The 17,025-nt window shown below is 48.7% G+C and overlaps 1 protein-coding gene across 6 annotated transcripts in view; it reads left to right on the top strand.

Annotated features, from left to right (window-relative positions):
- Window positions 1-17,025, top strand: part of AGAP1 (ArfGAP with GTPase domain, ankyrin repeat and PH domain 1) — a 521,440-nt gene that overhangs the window by 252,068 nt on the left and 252,347 nt on the right. For all 6 annotated transcript variants that reach the window (XM_081051870.1, XM_081051871.1, XM_081051872.1 and 3 more), the window contains 3 exons: window positions 850-977; window positions 2,140-2,295; window positions 9,147-9,239. In XM_081051870.1, the coding sequence (XP_080907996.1) occupies window positions 850-977; window positions 2,140-2,295; window positions 9,147-9,239 (377 nt within the window). The remainder of the gene's footprint in view (window positions 1-849; window positions 978-2,139; window positions 2,296-9,146; window positions 9,240-17,025) is intronic.

Genomic DNA, 17,025 nt, shown 5'->3' on the forward strand with positions numbered 1-17,025 from the left:
GTCAAATAAAAGCTGTAGTTATTCTGTAGTGACACCTACCGGTGTAGGAAGAGCTTTCTAATTGTTGACTTCCTTTCCAATTAAATCCAATATGCTTTATCAGCTAGACTGGTTGCCAAGGGAGGTTATGGCTGGTTGAATTTAGATTTGTATTGATTAAGAAACTTCTAATGTGTGTAGCAATATATTTAAATAAAAAAAGTCTTTGATATAATTACATGTCCTTGAATATAATTCTATGCAGTAGCTTGTAAAGTTAAGAGTAATTCTTTAGGCTTTGCAAAAAAAAAAAAATAAATAGATTTTTAATTTTCAGAGGGATTTGGTTAAATTACCCTGTCTTATTTAGGATTATTTTTGCTGGAAGTAACTGGAAAAGTATATTATTAGAATGATTTAAACAAGATAGGTGCATATTTTCTGTTTTACATTCAAGGCTTCTGAGGGGGTCTGTGCAGGGCTGTTGAGCCAGAGGCTGGGATCCCTCTCGCTCATGTCCCACCAGGACGGCATCTGTCCCCAGGGTGACGTGCGCTTTGTAAGCTGCAAGAGGGACTGAGACTTCGGAAAACATGGCCGCAGGGTCCTGTCTCCAGGAAGAGCCCTGGGCAATGCAGCATGCCCTCCTGCTGTCACCCCCTCGGCCAGGGCTTACTGGCGGGGCCACATTCTGGCACATTTAAACGGAGCAGAGGAGGCTCCATTCTGGTTGTCCCGTGCCCAGCTAACAACCAGGAAATCTGTTTCTGTGGGGATGGTGGAATAGAGGGACAAGCAGGGGTCCCTGCCACGTTCTCTGCACCTGGGAACCAGCTTCACGTTGATGTCTTTTGTCTCCCTGTCCACTAGTTGCTCAGAAGATTGTTGCCACAAGGAAGAAGCAGCAGCTGTCCATCGGGCCCTGCAAGTCGCTCCCCAACTCTCCCAGCCACTCGTCCGTCTGCTCCGCCCAGGTGTCTGCCGTGCACATTAGCCAGGTACGCTGGGCTCAGGACAGGGGAGACTGAAAGGCACGGCAGAGCCAAGGAGGACGTGCCGGTCCAACACGTGTCCTCCGCCTGGTTTAAGGTGGATTTTCTTCTTCTTTTCCAAAACTTGATAAAGAACAGCATGTTGGCAACTGCCTTAACATTTCCTTCACAAACCGCTGTGGCCCGTGGTTTTGGGCACTGGTTAACGTTGCCCATCGTCGGGCTGCCTGTGTGAGGAGGCATGCTGGCTCGAGCCGGGCGGTGAGGTGTGCGCTTCTGCCTTGGCTGTTGATTTACAGGAGCTGCCTTGGTGTCTGTTCTGTGTGCTCGCAGGCTGACCAGTGCTGGGTGGCTCTCGGCAGCGCGTCCCCAGGATGCTGACACCTGGTAGCAGCCCTCCGTTATAATCACCATGACCCTTAGGCCCTCTCAGAACTGTCTTACCGTAGAAACACTTGGCCAATTATTTACTTGGAAGCAAACAACATAATTGTCACTTTGAAGAACCTATCCTAAAAAAACCCATTAAGAAAACCATAGGCTTGTTTTTCCTGCGCTTGTATTTTGATTAACATTCCCTGGACAGGCGTTATATTGGCACTTTTTGAAAGGATACAGGAAGGTTTGGTGCCATGCTTCCCGTTTCCTTGGGGGGTCGGGAAATAGCGCCTGTACAGTGGAGGCCTGTAGGCTGTTCCTGTCACTGAGGCATCTGTGGTTTCCTGAGAGTCTTGAAATGCCTTCCAGATGCATTCACATTTGCAAAACATCCTTTTCAAAATGGGGGTTGTGGTCCGACTGCACAAAACAGTGGCCTTTCTGCGTCAAATCGAGAGCAATGAAGGAGCCATAGGACCAGTGTAGTTCCGCCAGCTCCTTCATTTTCAGAGAAGATACAAACAGTGACATGGTCACTCAGAAGAATTTTTAAGTGAAATGATGGAGACTTCTCTTTCTTAAGTCACTTTTCATAGACAAAGTGACTCTGAGGGGACCGGTATGTCCTAGAATCCACGTGTACTCGGTACCAGTACAGCCGGCAGAACCAGAGCAGCTGCCTGGCCTGTCGTGCAGACACCTCTTTGGGGTGACTGTGACCCCGCCCACAGCGTAGCCTTAGGTTCCTGGAGTGTGTCCTTAATGAAATCGTGGTTTTCCGTCGTTACAGACAAGCAACGGAGGTGGGAGTTTAAGCGACTACTCCTCCTCCGTCCCCTCGACGCCAAGCACCAGCCAGAAAGAACTGCGAATCGACGTGCCCCCCACTGCCAACACGCCCACGCCCGTCCGCAAGCAGTCCAAGCGCCGCTCCAACCTTTTCACCGTGAGTGTCCACCCCGGAAAGAAATCAGTGTGATTTCGAAGAATTTCACGTCTTCGCGATCTGGCCACCAGATGGTTTGGTGATATTTATAGAATCCAAACTAAATTAATGAGAACAGTATTGCTTTCTGTGAAAGTCTGAGACAGTTGTGAGATGCAAAGATTTGGATGTTGAGTAAAATGGGAATTTTTCAGTGTGCGGGGAGTTCTGAGAAATGTGTCAAAAATGAAGAGTGAGGGGTCTACATAAAGCTGTCTATTGTCTTGTGACTTTTTTTGGTCTCTAGCTAGAGACTGGTCACATTTGGGTACAAGGAGATGACAAAACTCTGCCCAAATCCCCAGACATGTGCCTCTGGCCGTTCCGATGAGATGCGGGAGCCACGTCCACCCACAGACCCTCTATCCCCAGCCTGGTGCCTGAGGACTTACCACGAGGGTTTCAGAGGCTCGCTGGCTCAGGGTTCTCTACCTGGGCTTTTCTTCAGAGTCATCTGTGGAGCGTTTTAAAACCAGGTCAGCCCTCGGCACTCAGGCTTATGAACTTGGACTCTGCATGGGGCCCAGGCATGGGTGGTTTTCCAAACCTCCCTGGGATGCAGAGGCCCCCTGAACCACAGAGGACACGGACGTGTGTGTCCTCACCCGGCCCTTGCGCACAGCAGACACATTACCAATCAATCGTGGAAAGCGGTGCAGTTGAGCCCAGAACTCCAGGCAGAGTGACTGGAGTCATTTGACTGAAGAACATTTTCCCTTCCGGGACTAGGTCTGCGCATTACAAAATATGCTTTTAAACCAGTAGTTCTCAGTCTGTGTTTTTGCTCCCCTGGGGATGTTTGGAAATTTCTGGAGAAATTCTGACTTGTGACCACTGGGGGGTGGGGGAGTGGTACTACAGGCACCCAGTCGTGGGTGGCAGACAGAGATGCTGGCAAACATCTGCAGTGCACAGGGCGGCCCCACGCAAAGAATGGGCAGCTCTGATGCCAGTGAGGCCCTGTTTGAAGCAATTCGACTTCCCTTTTGGTTGATGACTGCTGACTGGGATGCGAAACGGTCCAAGCTCAGTAGTTCTGGTCTTGAGCTAAAGGAGGACACTACAGGGGAGGCCGGGAGTCTGTGATCTGATCTGTGGCCCTCGTGCGGGGATGGCGTTCATGATGTATGCGCTGCCAAGGGCCCGACCCCTGTCCCTGCCCCACCGTGTTCGTGGCGGTTTTCCCACTGGGCACTCATGACTGCCAAGTCTGTAGCCCACAGCACAGCCCCTGCTCCAGTGTCCCCCTTCATTTACTGTTTGCCCTGCACCACCAGAGTCCTGGCAGACACTGCTGCTGGGGGCACAGAGTGAGGACCAGACAGAGCGGCCTCAGACCCCCGCCTCCACTGCCAGCGGCTGTTTGACTTTGGGCGTGTTACTTAACCTCTCTGAGCTGAAAACAGCAGCTGTTGCAGTGGGGCTGCTGGGAAGATTTCCTGTGGGGGCAGAGTCTTTGTGGCATTGCTTTCATTTCTTTCCCACCACCGCTGACGTTATGAAATTATTTCTGACAACACAAAGGAGAAGAATTTGTAGGGCACTGGATAGACTGGGAGGGAGGCATTTAGGTTTCTGCAGAACACAGGTGAATATCTGAGATGCTTCAATTTGGTACATGAATAGGGGGTCTTGCTGTGACACTTCTTCACACGTAGCAAGAGTAGTGACCGTCACCTAAATAAATAGCACTGCCTGGCTGTGTCCAACCCGGCAGCACTTCCATACACTGGTTCGGGGACTTTGGGTTGAGGAAGTATCAGCTCGCCGAACAGCCGCACCTCACTCCTGACTCAGCGTACTTGAGAAACCAGTTGTCAGGTGCCGGGGGAGGGAACACCAGCGTGGTGGGGAGGAGTGACGGCTTTGGACATGGACCAGAGTCTTTTGCATTTTTGCCACTTCTGCCGGGGCATGGTGAGAGGAGAGGGCACCCAGGCTTGGGACACTGTCCCGGGGCTGCGTTTACTGCTCACTGGCTTTGGTTTCTGTTCTAAGGCAGGAGATGAGAAGTTGGGAAGTACTTTGAAAAGCAAGGCTTTTCCTAAGGAGAGCCCCAGCGTGTGCCCACCCCACAGGTGCAGGGCAGTGCTGGCCTTGGGTTGTGACAGAAATGGTATCCCAGACTCCGCCCCGGGGGAAACTGACAATGGAGAAAACCTGAAGGCAGGAAGAATCAAACTAATAGTAGCTCAGTAACAGTATTCCCTTACCCTGTGCTGTCTCCGATCTGGTCATGCTTCATGTCCGTCAGGAGTCGTCATTGCCAAAGTCAGCCACATTCAAGGGAAAATGGGTTAGAGAGAAAACGGTGGGGGGGGGGGGTTCTGCGTGCTCAGAGGAGAGCAGAGAATGCAGGGATGGGGCCTCGTCCCACGTTTTCACACCACACACACGTGTGCGAGCTGGCACAGGTCTTCTGGAAGAGCAGGGAACCCCAGCTGCCCAGGCCAGGTGCGGCGGGGGCCGGAGCCAATAAAAACATCCTTCTGGCGACTGAATTATGGTGTCGACTATGTCATAATTAATGTACCTGATAATACGATAGCCTGCCTATTAATAGCCTGCCTATTAAGCTGTGTATGATCATGCTTGTTCTTTCTCTTTAAATGTTGGAAAACAGTTGGAGAGTGAACCATTTTAGAAATTGAATCCAGCTGCACAACTGTTACTAGCGGGAAAAGAAATTTGGGGTCACAGAAGGAAACATAATGGGTTTCCTTCATGTCGTTTAAGGAGAAGACAGTGAAAATCCCAGGAAGGACCTGTGTGTTGGTCATTACTGGGTTTGACAATGAACAAAACGGTGGTGGTGGTGGTGGTGGTGGTGGCAGCAGGAATGCGCAAGTATTTTTAAGTTGAAGATCTTGGAAACAGCAACTCCACTAGATGTCAGTGTCATCCAGGGAATGGAAAGAAGGCAAATTAATTTTGAAATTGTAGCAATTAAGAAACTAAACTCTCATTGTTACCAATTTACACCTATTCTGATAGAGGTAACATTTCATAGCTTCTTCATCCCTGGCGATTGTTGGTAATTATGGGCTTCAGTTGGCTGAAAGTGTGTAGCAGGAGCACAGATATGCCGTGTGCCGGACAGTCTTCATGAATAAAGGTCCATGCTGACTGGGGCTGTAACACCCTGGTGAAGGCACACTGTCCACCGCTTTCATTAGACCACCCCACAGGCCAGTTAATTAAATAGTACACCATCGTTTTTCAAATACCATGCTTATAAATATGATAAAGTAGACCTGTAATGTACATTTTACAGTCATGTTTTACTGTCCTGGATGTTTGTGTTTGCATATATACATATTTTTAAACAGAAATAAATCACATGCACTTTTTACAAAATTATACAAACTTAAAATCTCTTCCGTAGGAGCAAATTATGCGTTATGTGTATGTTATAGGGATTATACTTTACTAATCAAAAAGTAAATTGTATTTTATTTTGCTTATTTCTTTGGGGGGAAAATCATTATTTTGAGAAGAGAAATATTAAAAGGCTACATCCATTCAGTTCTTGGTTTCGTAACGTGGGTTCTTGGAACAGTTAGTTTAGTAGCCACGATTTACATGTGGCTACAATGTTTCGTTAGAAGGTATATCCAAACATAGGGGAATAAAAAGCACTTGGATCTACTCACCATGCAGCTCGTCAAGCAAGCATTCTGTGGCTACTGCCGCTGCTGCTGCTTCAAGAAACAAACACACCCCAGGTAACAGCTGGAGCCTGCTCGGTGTGTCTCCCCGGGACACCCCCTTCCTCCCTGTCCAGGGTCCAGCACTGCCTTCACTTTGGGGCTTGTCGTCTGTGTCCGTTTCAGTCGTACTCTGCTGGGTGTCCGTAATTGGACATCGCATTGCTTTGCCTTGCTTCAGGCTTTATCGTAACAGTGTCCCTTACGTGGGATTTTGCCAAGCTGACCGTATAACGCTGACACCGCTGAACAGAGCCGAACCTGCCCTGTAACCAGAGACTGTGAAGACACTCCCCAGCTCATCACAGCCTGCTGTAAAAGGAAGGCATCAGCACTGACAGTGTGAAAAGAACGGGCTGAATGGGGTTTTGTGTTTTGTAGAGGAGGAGAGTGTGGGTCCTATTGCAGCCTCTGACTTACTCACTGGTCACGGGGGGGTGGGGGTAGCAGGTGTCGCTTGATAGTGAGGGCTCTTGGCAGCGACGCTTCCTGTCCCTGGAGCAGGTAGTCGGGGGGGGGCTCCTTTCGTGGCTTCCTTCGTCACACAGGAGAAAGTGAAACATTTTTGTGCAGAAGGAGGTGGTCCTTAGATCCTCCTAACCGCCCTTTCCTCATATTCAGTGTTGGCGGAGGCTAAGCAGCCCTTCTTCCGGCTTGCCACCGACCTTCTGGGGTGGGTGTGATACAGTCTCGTTAGGTTTCTTGTTGTGCGTGTCAGGCGGGACATGGCAGAGTCACTGCTGACACATGCAGCGGGGACCAGGAGCTGCTTTGTATGTGGTGGTTTCACGGAGCCATCCCCGTAGCAACACGAGCATGTGCTCCCACTGATGTGGTCTCGGCGTCTGCAGAAACATTGGAGCCCTTCCTGGGAATTGATGTGTGCTGCAGTGTTTTCTGTGCAACGGGTTTGTTTCCGTTTCGTGGTTGGATTTCGATCTTACTGAGCATAGTACAGCCTGTTGTAGAAAGAGGAATCGTGGGAATCAGAGAGAGCAAGCCCCTTTGCCGTCCAGCTTGCTGCTGCTGCTCTTTTTGACGTCTTAGTTGTAAGAGGACTCTCACCAAGATGGTAGCGTCGGGGAATTTTTGTTTCTACATTGGCAGTGATTCAGTCTTGTTCATCTAAGAGTGTGTGATCAAACACTGAGTTTACCGGGTTTCCCTCAAAATAAGACCTAACCGGAAAATAAGCCCTAGCATGATTTTTTAGGAGGACATCCCCGGAACATAAGCCCTAATGCGTCTTTTGGAGCAAACATTAATATAAGGCCCGGCCTTATTTTCAGGGAAACACGGTAGTTCCTTCCTAATAGTCCTGCTTCTCCCAGAATCTGGAAATTCTGCTCAGAGTGACTCTGGGGACAGATGTGCAGCCTTGAGGAAGATGTTAATTTTTTGTGTGTTTGTTTTGTTAATTATTCTGGTTAATAGAGACTAATGAAGATGGGTTTCCAAATTCAGAAATTTAGAATTCATGAAATTCCCAGAGTCCCTTTAATGATCTCTGTGGATTTAAATTTTTTTAAAACGTTATCACTGTGCGCTTTGAATCTTATTTAACAAATAGAAACCTCAAGTTCCAGCTTTCCCATGAGCTGAGATGTGGAAAAAAGAGAATTTAGGATTATCACATGGCTCTTACTATACATTATTAATTAAAGAACTAATTAGAGAAAAGTGAATCCCTAACCCCTAGCTAAAATTCATGACGAAGAATTGATAAATATTCCCATTTCCCTTCTAGCCCACGGGGTAACCCTGACGTGTTGTATTCTTCTGCAACTTTCTATTTGGTGCTTGTTTTCTCTTCTAAGGTCTCATTACAAGCTTCTACGTCCTAAAGGAAAAAAGTGTGCAGTGCCTGGTATAAGTGTTCCCTGTGTCAGCTCTTATAATCGCCGCGGAAGATTCTAAGGGCCCATTGAAGTGTCGCCTCAGAGTATATCGTGGGAACTTTTCTATGATATTGCCCCCTTTAATACTGACAAATAAAATAAAATCAGCTGCTCCGTCTCACACCCCTTTGAAACTGGATTTCATTAGCTTTTCATCGCAGCACTGGACACCACAAAGTCTGTTCATTTCATATATCATCTCAGATTTGAAAAGCACATGAAAATGTTTCTCCATTTTCAATATTGCGTGAGTAATGTTCCCATTGAAAAGTAATGGAGTGAAGTTGTCACTTGTCAGCACAGTTATTAAGGAGGACGAGTCTCAGATCTTTCTCTCATAATAAAATAAATCTGTCAGAAAATCATTGTGCTCACACTTCCTCATGCCATCAAGAGATGGAGACTCGAGCTGCGGTGCTCCTTCAATGTCCCCAGGTCCTGGTGGCCTTCAGGTGTGGCTTCCCGGCTGGGGCATCCCCAGCTCCTGGGCCGTGCACGTAATGTCAGCAGTACGGCCGGGAAAACTCTTCCAGAAACTTGACAAACCTAGCTGCTCATTTTCCCGAGTCCTGACGTTTTGTCAAAAAAGATATTCTCAGCTTTTTTCCCCCCGCTGCTTGTTTTTTGCGGTATTGTACACAGTTTGAATTGGTACAGTTTGAATTTGCTGTTTTCTAATCATCTAGCAGCAATAAAAAGAAACATCAACAACACCTTGCTAGGAAACAAGGGTGTAGCGTTACATCACACAGCTGAGTCGGTAATAGAATTTTTTAAATCCTTCAGACGTTAATTAAATATATACGTTTATGTCGCAGGTTTCCCAAACAGGCATCCGAGAGCCCTTTTCTCCTCGGCTGGATTAACTGCAGCTTTAGAATGTGTTTTCCTGTTGGGCGTTACTTTCCTATATGGTCCATTGGTTCCTAGTAATTGAATTTTGAACTCTGTGAAAAAGAATGAAAAGATAATTTTGCGGGGGAAAAGTGTAGAAGATTCTTTGTGAGGTGACAGGTCTGTGGCAGTGAACAGCCCCAGGGCCTGCCCGGGGAGGCGGGGAGGTGCGTGTGGCTTTGTGTACACGTGCACTGGCCGTGGCCGCGGCCTTGCCATAACGTGTTTGCAGAAGCAGTGCCCGTCAGGCAGACCCCCTGCCATCTGTAAGCTGCAGCCCTTACCAAATGCTAACTTTGTTTTCGTTTTGCAGTCTCGGAAAGGGAGTGACCCAGACAAAGAGAAGAAAGGCCTGGAGAGCCGAGCGGACAGCATCGGGAGCGGTCGAGCCATCCCAATTAAGCAGGTACACGCTGCCCCCCTTCCCCCGTCCCTGTGCTGGAGACACACCTCGCTCTCCGTGCTCTGATGCCGCTCGTGCGCCAAGGTTTGTTTGATGTGCTGTGTTGATGAATGGAGAAGTCACTCACTTGACATCAATTAGAAGAGGGTCCTGTGTGTATTAAAATAGGATCATTAGAATAAGAAGAGGGAAATGTGGCAACAGGTCTAATGAAGTAGTCTGCCCGCCTGCATATGGAGTGCGCTTCGAGGCTGAGCTGGCTTCAAAGGCTGCTTTTGTCGCTTGGCTTTGATTGGGCCGCTGGCCGCCAGTCGACAGGGGTAAATCAGATCTCCGTACAAGAGCCCCTTGTGATCACAGGAACAGCCCGACGTGGCCCTAATTTGCTCGCACAGACGGACCTCTGAACACTGTTTCAGGCTCGTTTGTAACAACGAGGCAATTAGTTGTGATAATCATAGCCGGTGTGTCAGCTGTGTGCTCTTGTTTGTAATTTGCTAATGAAGGAATTGTAACTTTGATTAGGTTCAGTTTCATTTAGGCCTTATTATATAAAGGAACATTTACAGCTGTAATGTGGGGCCTTAATTAAACTTCCTCATTACACAACGGGACTTGAATCCCAGCATTTGTTTTGGCCTGGGTTGCCAGCCCGAGGTAGCTTTGCATTAGCCCAGGATCCAGACACCAGATTATTTGCTGTCGCAAGTAAAACGGGCATTCACGTGACATTTTTTGCTGTTATATTTACAAGAAAAAAATAAAAGTAACGAGTTCGACCTGGCACCGTGGTTTCTGGAAATGTCGTCTTCTAGTTCGTAAAAGAAGGCCATTTCATTTAGAGTGCATTCTGCTTCAGAGATGGAAATAAAACCTGTGGGCAGGATAACCGCTCTCCCTCTTGTGGGCACCGCTGTGACTGATTTGTCCCTCTGGGTGATCACTCTTTGCCATCTTCTGTGGGTACCGAGATGGTTTTACACATCCTTCAGGCACTTGTGTTGGCACTGGCCACCCTTAAAGAGCTAGAGTCTTTCTGCAGATACAGTTGACCCACTGAAACAAGCAGGAATGCAGCTGTAGCTGGGGGTCCCAGCTTTCGCTTGGCAGCATGGGGAGGGACGGGTCAGAGAGTGTGCTTAGAAGGGCATCAAGTGGGCACCAGAGCAGGGAGCCCACAGGGTTTCTTACACAACACGTCGAGATACTGCGTGCACTTGCCTGGGCACCCTTTAGAGAAATCCTCTTCCATCCTCTGCTGGTGGGCGATGTCTTCACTAACCGTGTCTTTACTGGCGAGGTCCACGCACATAGTGGCTTATTCTTTCTTTGTGCATTTATTTATAAGGCAACTCTCTACATCAGGTAATTTTAACATGTAATTTTTATGCTATTGATGCTGTTTCTACTAGAATTATAGAAATTATTTTACTCTTCCTTTCATTTAAAAAATCGGTCCTGGGACATTTCCTTTTGGGGAATATATTAATACTAGACTGTTTCCTTAATTCTCATCTACTGTTGACAAGAGTCGGGGTGCTGGAGTTGGGCGGGCCCTGGTGTAATTGGAGCCTTGCCTCGGTGTGCACTTGCTCACACGGGGAAGGGACTCACTGCACAGGCGAGGTGTCCCGTCTGTGTGCAGACGGGAGTGCCCTCAGGCGGAAAATGAGCTTCGTCCAGTCCGTAGAAGGCTTTTCGTTGTGAACATGCAGCCGAATCTTGTCGAAACCTTAGTGAAGGTCTGATGTCCTGGTGAGACGTCGCAGGGGACACGCACAGCTCCTGTCCGTCTCTGTCCTCACGTGTGTGTGGCCACACATGAGCTCCTTCCACGCCTGGCACGTACGTCCCCCTGTGGCCGGATGTTCCAGGCCTCAGATGCCGCATCTGTCAAATGGGGCGGATGCGAGTCCCGCGAAACCCTGGGATGTGGAGATTCCAGAGAGATTTATTTACTTACTTGTTTTTAAATTCCGGGAAATCTGGATTTTCCAATTAGTCATGCTCAGCACCTTTGTCGCTCAGATCGATGTGGATTTATAGACAGTTGTATGGATTTATCTCACACACACGTGTGCCCATGTTTATAAAGGAGCTGAGATCGTTAGAGACAGTCTGAGTTCTTAACCCTCCCAGTGTGATGACTTCAACTCAGAGAAATAAATGAGAGGATTGCGAAGAAGGAGCCCGATGGGGCAGGGCTTGCCCGGCACGCCCGAGACACTTGGCAGACCTGTGCCGAAGAAACCAACAATTAAATGAGTGCTTGTTACTTGTTCAGTGCTTCTCATGTAAGTATCCCATTGCTTCCCCAGCGTCGCCAGCTGTGTTTTCCTCATTGCAAATTAAACCCGGGTAGGCTGAGTGATCCAGGCAGCTTAGGAGGCCGTGGAGCCAGACATGAGACCCAGGCCCTTCTCGCTCGGCCGGCACCCTTGTGCTCCACTATCTTGGCAAAAAGCCTTCAGAAGGCTTAGAGGGCAAAGTTACGTGTTTAAGATGCGTGAACCCTGACCTCAGGCAAAAGACCTTCCGCGCGGTGTCGAGAAACTTCTAAGACCGAACCTGTGGCACGTTTCTCCAGGGAAACCTTACGCATGTGCTCTCGTGGGGGAGGAGTCATTTCCTCCCATGGGGACTCACCAGCAGCGGACACTCAGCCCGTGGTCACAGCCTGGTCTGCGTGTTGGGGCCCCTCAGCCGCGCTCATGGGCCCTTTGCCTAACTGCCGGGGAACCTTAGGCCGCTGGCCATGCACTGGGCTGGGGCTGGCCGGTGAGTGTGACTGCTGCAGTCTCTTCCCCCCTCCCAGGGACCCTGTAAGGGATGGTTTAGGACTCAGGCGAGGCCGTCTTCAGTGCGCTCTGCGACCTGACTCGCCGTTTTACAGATTGTACATGTTCCCGTGAGTTATGATAACCATGTTTCACTCACATTTTACAGCTCGTTCCTTGTAAGGACAGATGCTTCTTCCCGCAGCGTGGGAGCGAGTCCCGTCGCAACAGGCAGTGGTTTCATCTCTTCCCTTTTTTCCCCCCGTTAAAGACTTTTCATCAAGCATATGACTTATTTTCTGCAAAATAACTTCATTTCTTGAGGACCTGGGCCCACCTCCCCTTTTTCTGTCCTTTCTGCGGCCTTAGAGGAGATTTGGTTCAGACAGTTTTGCTGCTGCTTTTGTTACTAATAAGATGAGGTCTATTCGAATAAAAATTAAAAAGCAGAGCAAGAAAAATAGAAAGCCAGAGGCCCGGCTCAGTGGCGAGTGGGCTTGTCATGTATTAATTTTTCATTGCTGTGGAGAGTTGTACACACATAATCACTTGATTGCAGTGGGAGTTAGGGAGCTCCTACGGTGTCATTTGCATAAATCTTGTTAAGTCAATGGCAGTTAATGAAGTACAAATGAGCCCGGAGAAGGTGACATGCAAATCGTTGGTGGCAGATGGGAGGTCTGTTTGGGGGACGGCAGCTGTGTGCTCTCCTTTCTTTCTTTCCCCTCCGCGTGTGTTAATCTCTATATTATGGTACAGCTCGGCAGCCCTGGCCCTGGCCCGGCCCCCTTCCCCACAGACTGCTGGCCGGAGGGGGCCCTCTCCTCTCCTCCCGGTGTCCCCGCTCGCTCACTCTGCAGAAACGGGCCGAATGGCCTTCCCTCCCAAGCCTCACAGTCTAACATACACTAGGGTGTATTGGAAATTTTTAAATCTTGATCAGTGTGTCTTGTCTTGCTTACACAATTGAAAATACATACGTATTTTTTTATTTGGTGAGGACAAATAAGAAAACTCATTGAATCTTTCCAGGCAGGATGTTGTCTCCTGGAAGATTCCAAAGAGTGAAAATGAGTCCAAAAAAAAAAATACTGTCTTTGCTTTAGTGTGCTTGTTTGGGAGTCTGTTCCTCCCCTCCAGACAGGCCAGCGGCATTGATCCAGTCATTTCCCCCCGTCCCACCTTCCTAGTTGGGCCATAGGGTCACTAAGGAATGGGAGACCCAGGAAGTGTCGGGGACCACCGTGTAAGTCAGCTGCAGCACAGACCCCTCACCGACCATGCAGCCCCCTCAGAAGGACCCCCACAGGCTGTCTCAGTCACGACGGATGTGTCCCTTGCCCGGCGGTTTGTTTTTTAAAGATGCAAGAGCTAGCAGGACTCCCAGTGAGCTTTCAGAGTCTTATGGGCACAGCACTGCCCCCGCTTACTGCTTTTGGAAGTTTTTTTATTTGTTTCATCAAGTGGTTGCTCATTTCAGAGAAACAAGTCTCCATCAACATTGAAGAAATTCAGGCAAAGAGCTGTGTGCGGGCAGATGTGAGCTGTGGTGACATCTGCGTTGGGCACTGGGGGTCGTCCACTCTGGGTTTACTCTGCCTCATCGAGCCAGGGCACGCTTTCTGGGAACTTGGGCCCACGCGGTGCTGCTGGAGGCCTGCTTGCTTTCGTGGTGCTCCATGAGGTACCGCGTGGCTTCACTAGACTTCAAAAAATCTTAATTTTGACCATGAACTGTATGTCGTGGTCACCCCTAAAGTAGACAGCCAGTCAGAGTAGAGATACTTCAGCAGCCACCTGGACTGCAGGAAAACCTTCCCCAAGGCGTCAGAGGAAGAGCCAGCTGAGTAGAACCTTCCGGTAGCACGCCGCCATCAGGCCTAAGAGCTGTTTGGGAGCAGTGCGCAGTTTTGATTCTCAGTTGGGTAGAAAGAAGCAGCTGTCAATGAAGTGAAAGGAACCTCTGGTATTAACCCCCTTGGCCAGCCTGCCACGGGCCCCGACCTGTGGTGTCTGGTACCTGGGATCCACACGAGAGGGTGGGCTGTGTGGTGTAGACAGAATGAAAACCACCTAAGGACACTTCAACATCTGAAAGTTGGCACCGTTCACAGCCAGTTGCTTGATTGCTCAGCCGTCGTGTGCTTTCATGGAGGAAACAAAATCGAAGACTCGATTGAAACTTGAGAGAGATGGGAAGAAAAAGAAAGGGCTGCCATGCCCTTCCGCTCAGAACACAGGAAGAGTGAATTCTGCAGGTTCCTGCATCTGCAGAGATATCGTGGCTATGTGTGACCACAGAGGAAACAAGGTGAGCAGAAGGTGCCCTGAGAATATGCTGTTCACCCATGTGGCAAATCTGCCCGGCCCGGGCATTGGGAGCCCATTTACTTCCCCAGAAGCGGATAATTGACTGACATGGCCCCAGTGCCCTGAAAGCTAATTTACCTCACTTGGGTGAACAACTTTCTGAGAGCATTGAGTCCAGCCTGCTGCACGCCAGGCTCAGCCAGTTACAGTTACTCATTTAATGGGTCAGGTGGGTGCGTCACGTGCTTTTAATTTGACTCCTCACATCTCCTACGGTGGTTGGCAGAACAGTTCAGATTATCGGGATGCCTATGTAGTAATTCAGTCATCTGTCTTTGAATGAATAGGGCACCCCCTCCCCCACCCCTGACCCTATGGCAGTGTAAGTGGATGGCCATATGATCTGTGCAAAATGCTTAAAGAGACTGTGTGAACCACAATGCAAAATCCATCACTTATATGTAAGTCTGAAACAGTTTAAAATAATACTACTTTCCTTGGGCCATTCCCTAGGGCTGCAGGAGGTGATACAAAGTAACATAATGCTGAAGAGCTTGATACAATGTAAACTGCCAGCAACATCGTATTTTTCCAAGAGGGGAAGTTCACTTTAAGATACAGTGTGTCCCTCTGACTAAGTGATGCATTTCAGCAAAATGTTGTTCATTTTCTTTAAAAGTTCAACAGTGATGGCGAAACGCAATTCCTTATGAGCTCAGAAACATAAACTCATGTACAAATAGAGGAATGTTTTTCAAAGCTAACGTTGGCATGTGTCACCAGAATTTAGTTTTGTCTTGATGAATAAGAAGATACTTGGTTTGGGCATTATTTCCTGTCAGACTCAGACAGCTTGTAACAATCATATGCTCATTCTGTGTAGACACACCTTGGGGGTTGGGGAAACAGAAGATGTCTACCACCCAGGCCACGCTTAGATGAGCAGTGACGACCCCAACCTGTGGCCTCCAGCACTAGTGGGTGAGGGTTGCAAAGGAGCCCCAGGAGCAACAGAATGGTGGATTCTACTAAGCTGGAAAGGTGATGACAAGGGACAGGGACATGAAGTAGAGGGACAATCCCACTGGACTTTGAGGTAGAGTAGGAGGTAGCCAGAGGCGGAAGGGGTGTGGAATGATCACAGCAATGGGAAGGAGGGGTGCGGGAGGGGAACCTGAAAATACGGCAGTGTCCAGGTGCCAAGGACTGTGGCTGCCCTTTGAAGAGATATAGAGGGGGTGGTGATGTCCCCCCTCAGCTGAGGGGGCTCATGATGTTTCCACAAGGCGACAGTGTGAGGGTGTGAGGTTTATGGTAGCACTGAGCTGCTCTGTGTGTCCTCACAATGTCCTTTCCTCTGTGTGTTCACTCCTGGTGTCTTCCTGTTCTTATGAGACCACCATTTATCAGATTGGGGCCCCACCCATATGACCTCACTTAACCTTAATTACCACCTTAAAGGCCCTACCTCTAAAGCCCCATTGGGGGTTAGAGCTTAAACATGAATTTGGGGGGAACACAGTTCAGCCCATGACACATAGCTGGTGAAGAATAGCAGAGCTGGGGGGGGGGGTCTGTGACCCCCGGGGCCATCTGTGACCTTTGTTCCCTCTAGGTGTTCTTCTGCCTTAGGCCTTTCGGGTGTTAACAAGGGAAAGCCAATTTATTCCTTTGATTCCTACTGAGAATCAAAAGAACCTATTTTACGAGGCCCTGTGTATAGGATAGGAAACATACAAGATTCAAACCATTCTGATTTGAGAATTTTCAACTTAAATCCTCCTAAGTTGCACTACATTAATACTTGAAATAAGACTGTTTCTAGAATGTATCCTACGAAGCATCTAACTCCCCTATGCAGTATGATACATAACTGTTAAGATATTTTACTCCTGGTCAGTGAAGACCCTTCAGATTGGTTTTGAAAAGAAAAACGAAGCACCGGTAATCAGCCACCGTGATTTCATTGGGTCCTTTCCTGTGGTAAAATTATCCTAAACAATTGTGTCACTTTAATCACATGAACTCCTTTAATTGTCCGCCAACCTATAACAGCCTACTGCTGACCACAGAGGAGGAGTCTGAGGCTGGGGGAGGTTAAGTCATGTGGTGAAGGTTCCAGAGCTAATAAATGGTAGAGCTGGAATTCAAACCCAGCAGTGCTCTAGAACATGTTTCTAGAACAGTCTTGCCTGTCCCATTTGTCCTTGATTTAATCTTTGCTTAGGTTACCATCTTTTCTAAAACAGATAAAAAAAACCAAGTGAGTGCTGTACTTACTTCTCATCGGGTTCCAGCACGACAGTGTTTTATGTGGGGACCATCCTTGAAAGCACGTGCTATCTGGCACGTAGACTGGCCGTGGTCCTCATGCTACAGCCTGTGTCAGGGTCACCTACAGGCACAGGGGTTGACCATGAGGTCAGGGCTGGCTCACATGGGGTCATTTTGGGCTCCTTCCCTCTTTACATACATGTGGCTCCCAACTTTGGGTGGTTCTGGTCCTTTTCATCTGTGCTTGTCACAGTCTGCCCATCTTCAGGGCCCATGTCACATGCCTTCTGTTCCAGGAACATTTACCTGGTCCCCAAGGAGATGTGGTGTCTTCCCCTCCTCCCTGCCCTGACCCCTCATCAGGTCTTGGGCGCTTGCTGCCATCTTCTCTGTATGGACATATGTGTCCTCCACACGACTCCTTGTCC

This window comes from Rhinolophus hipposideros (genome assembly GCF_964194185.1).
Source record: "Rhinolophus hipposideros genome assembly, chromosome: 6".
Classification (NCBI taxonomy): domain Eukaryota; kingdom Metazoa; phylum Chordata; class Mammalia; order Chiroptera; family Rhinolophidae; genus Rhinolophus; species Rhinolophus hipposideros.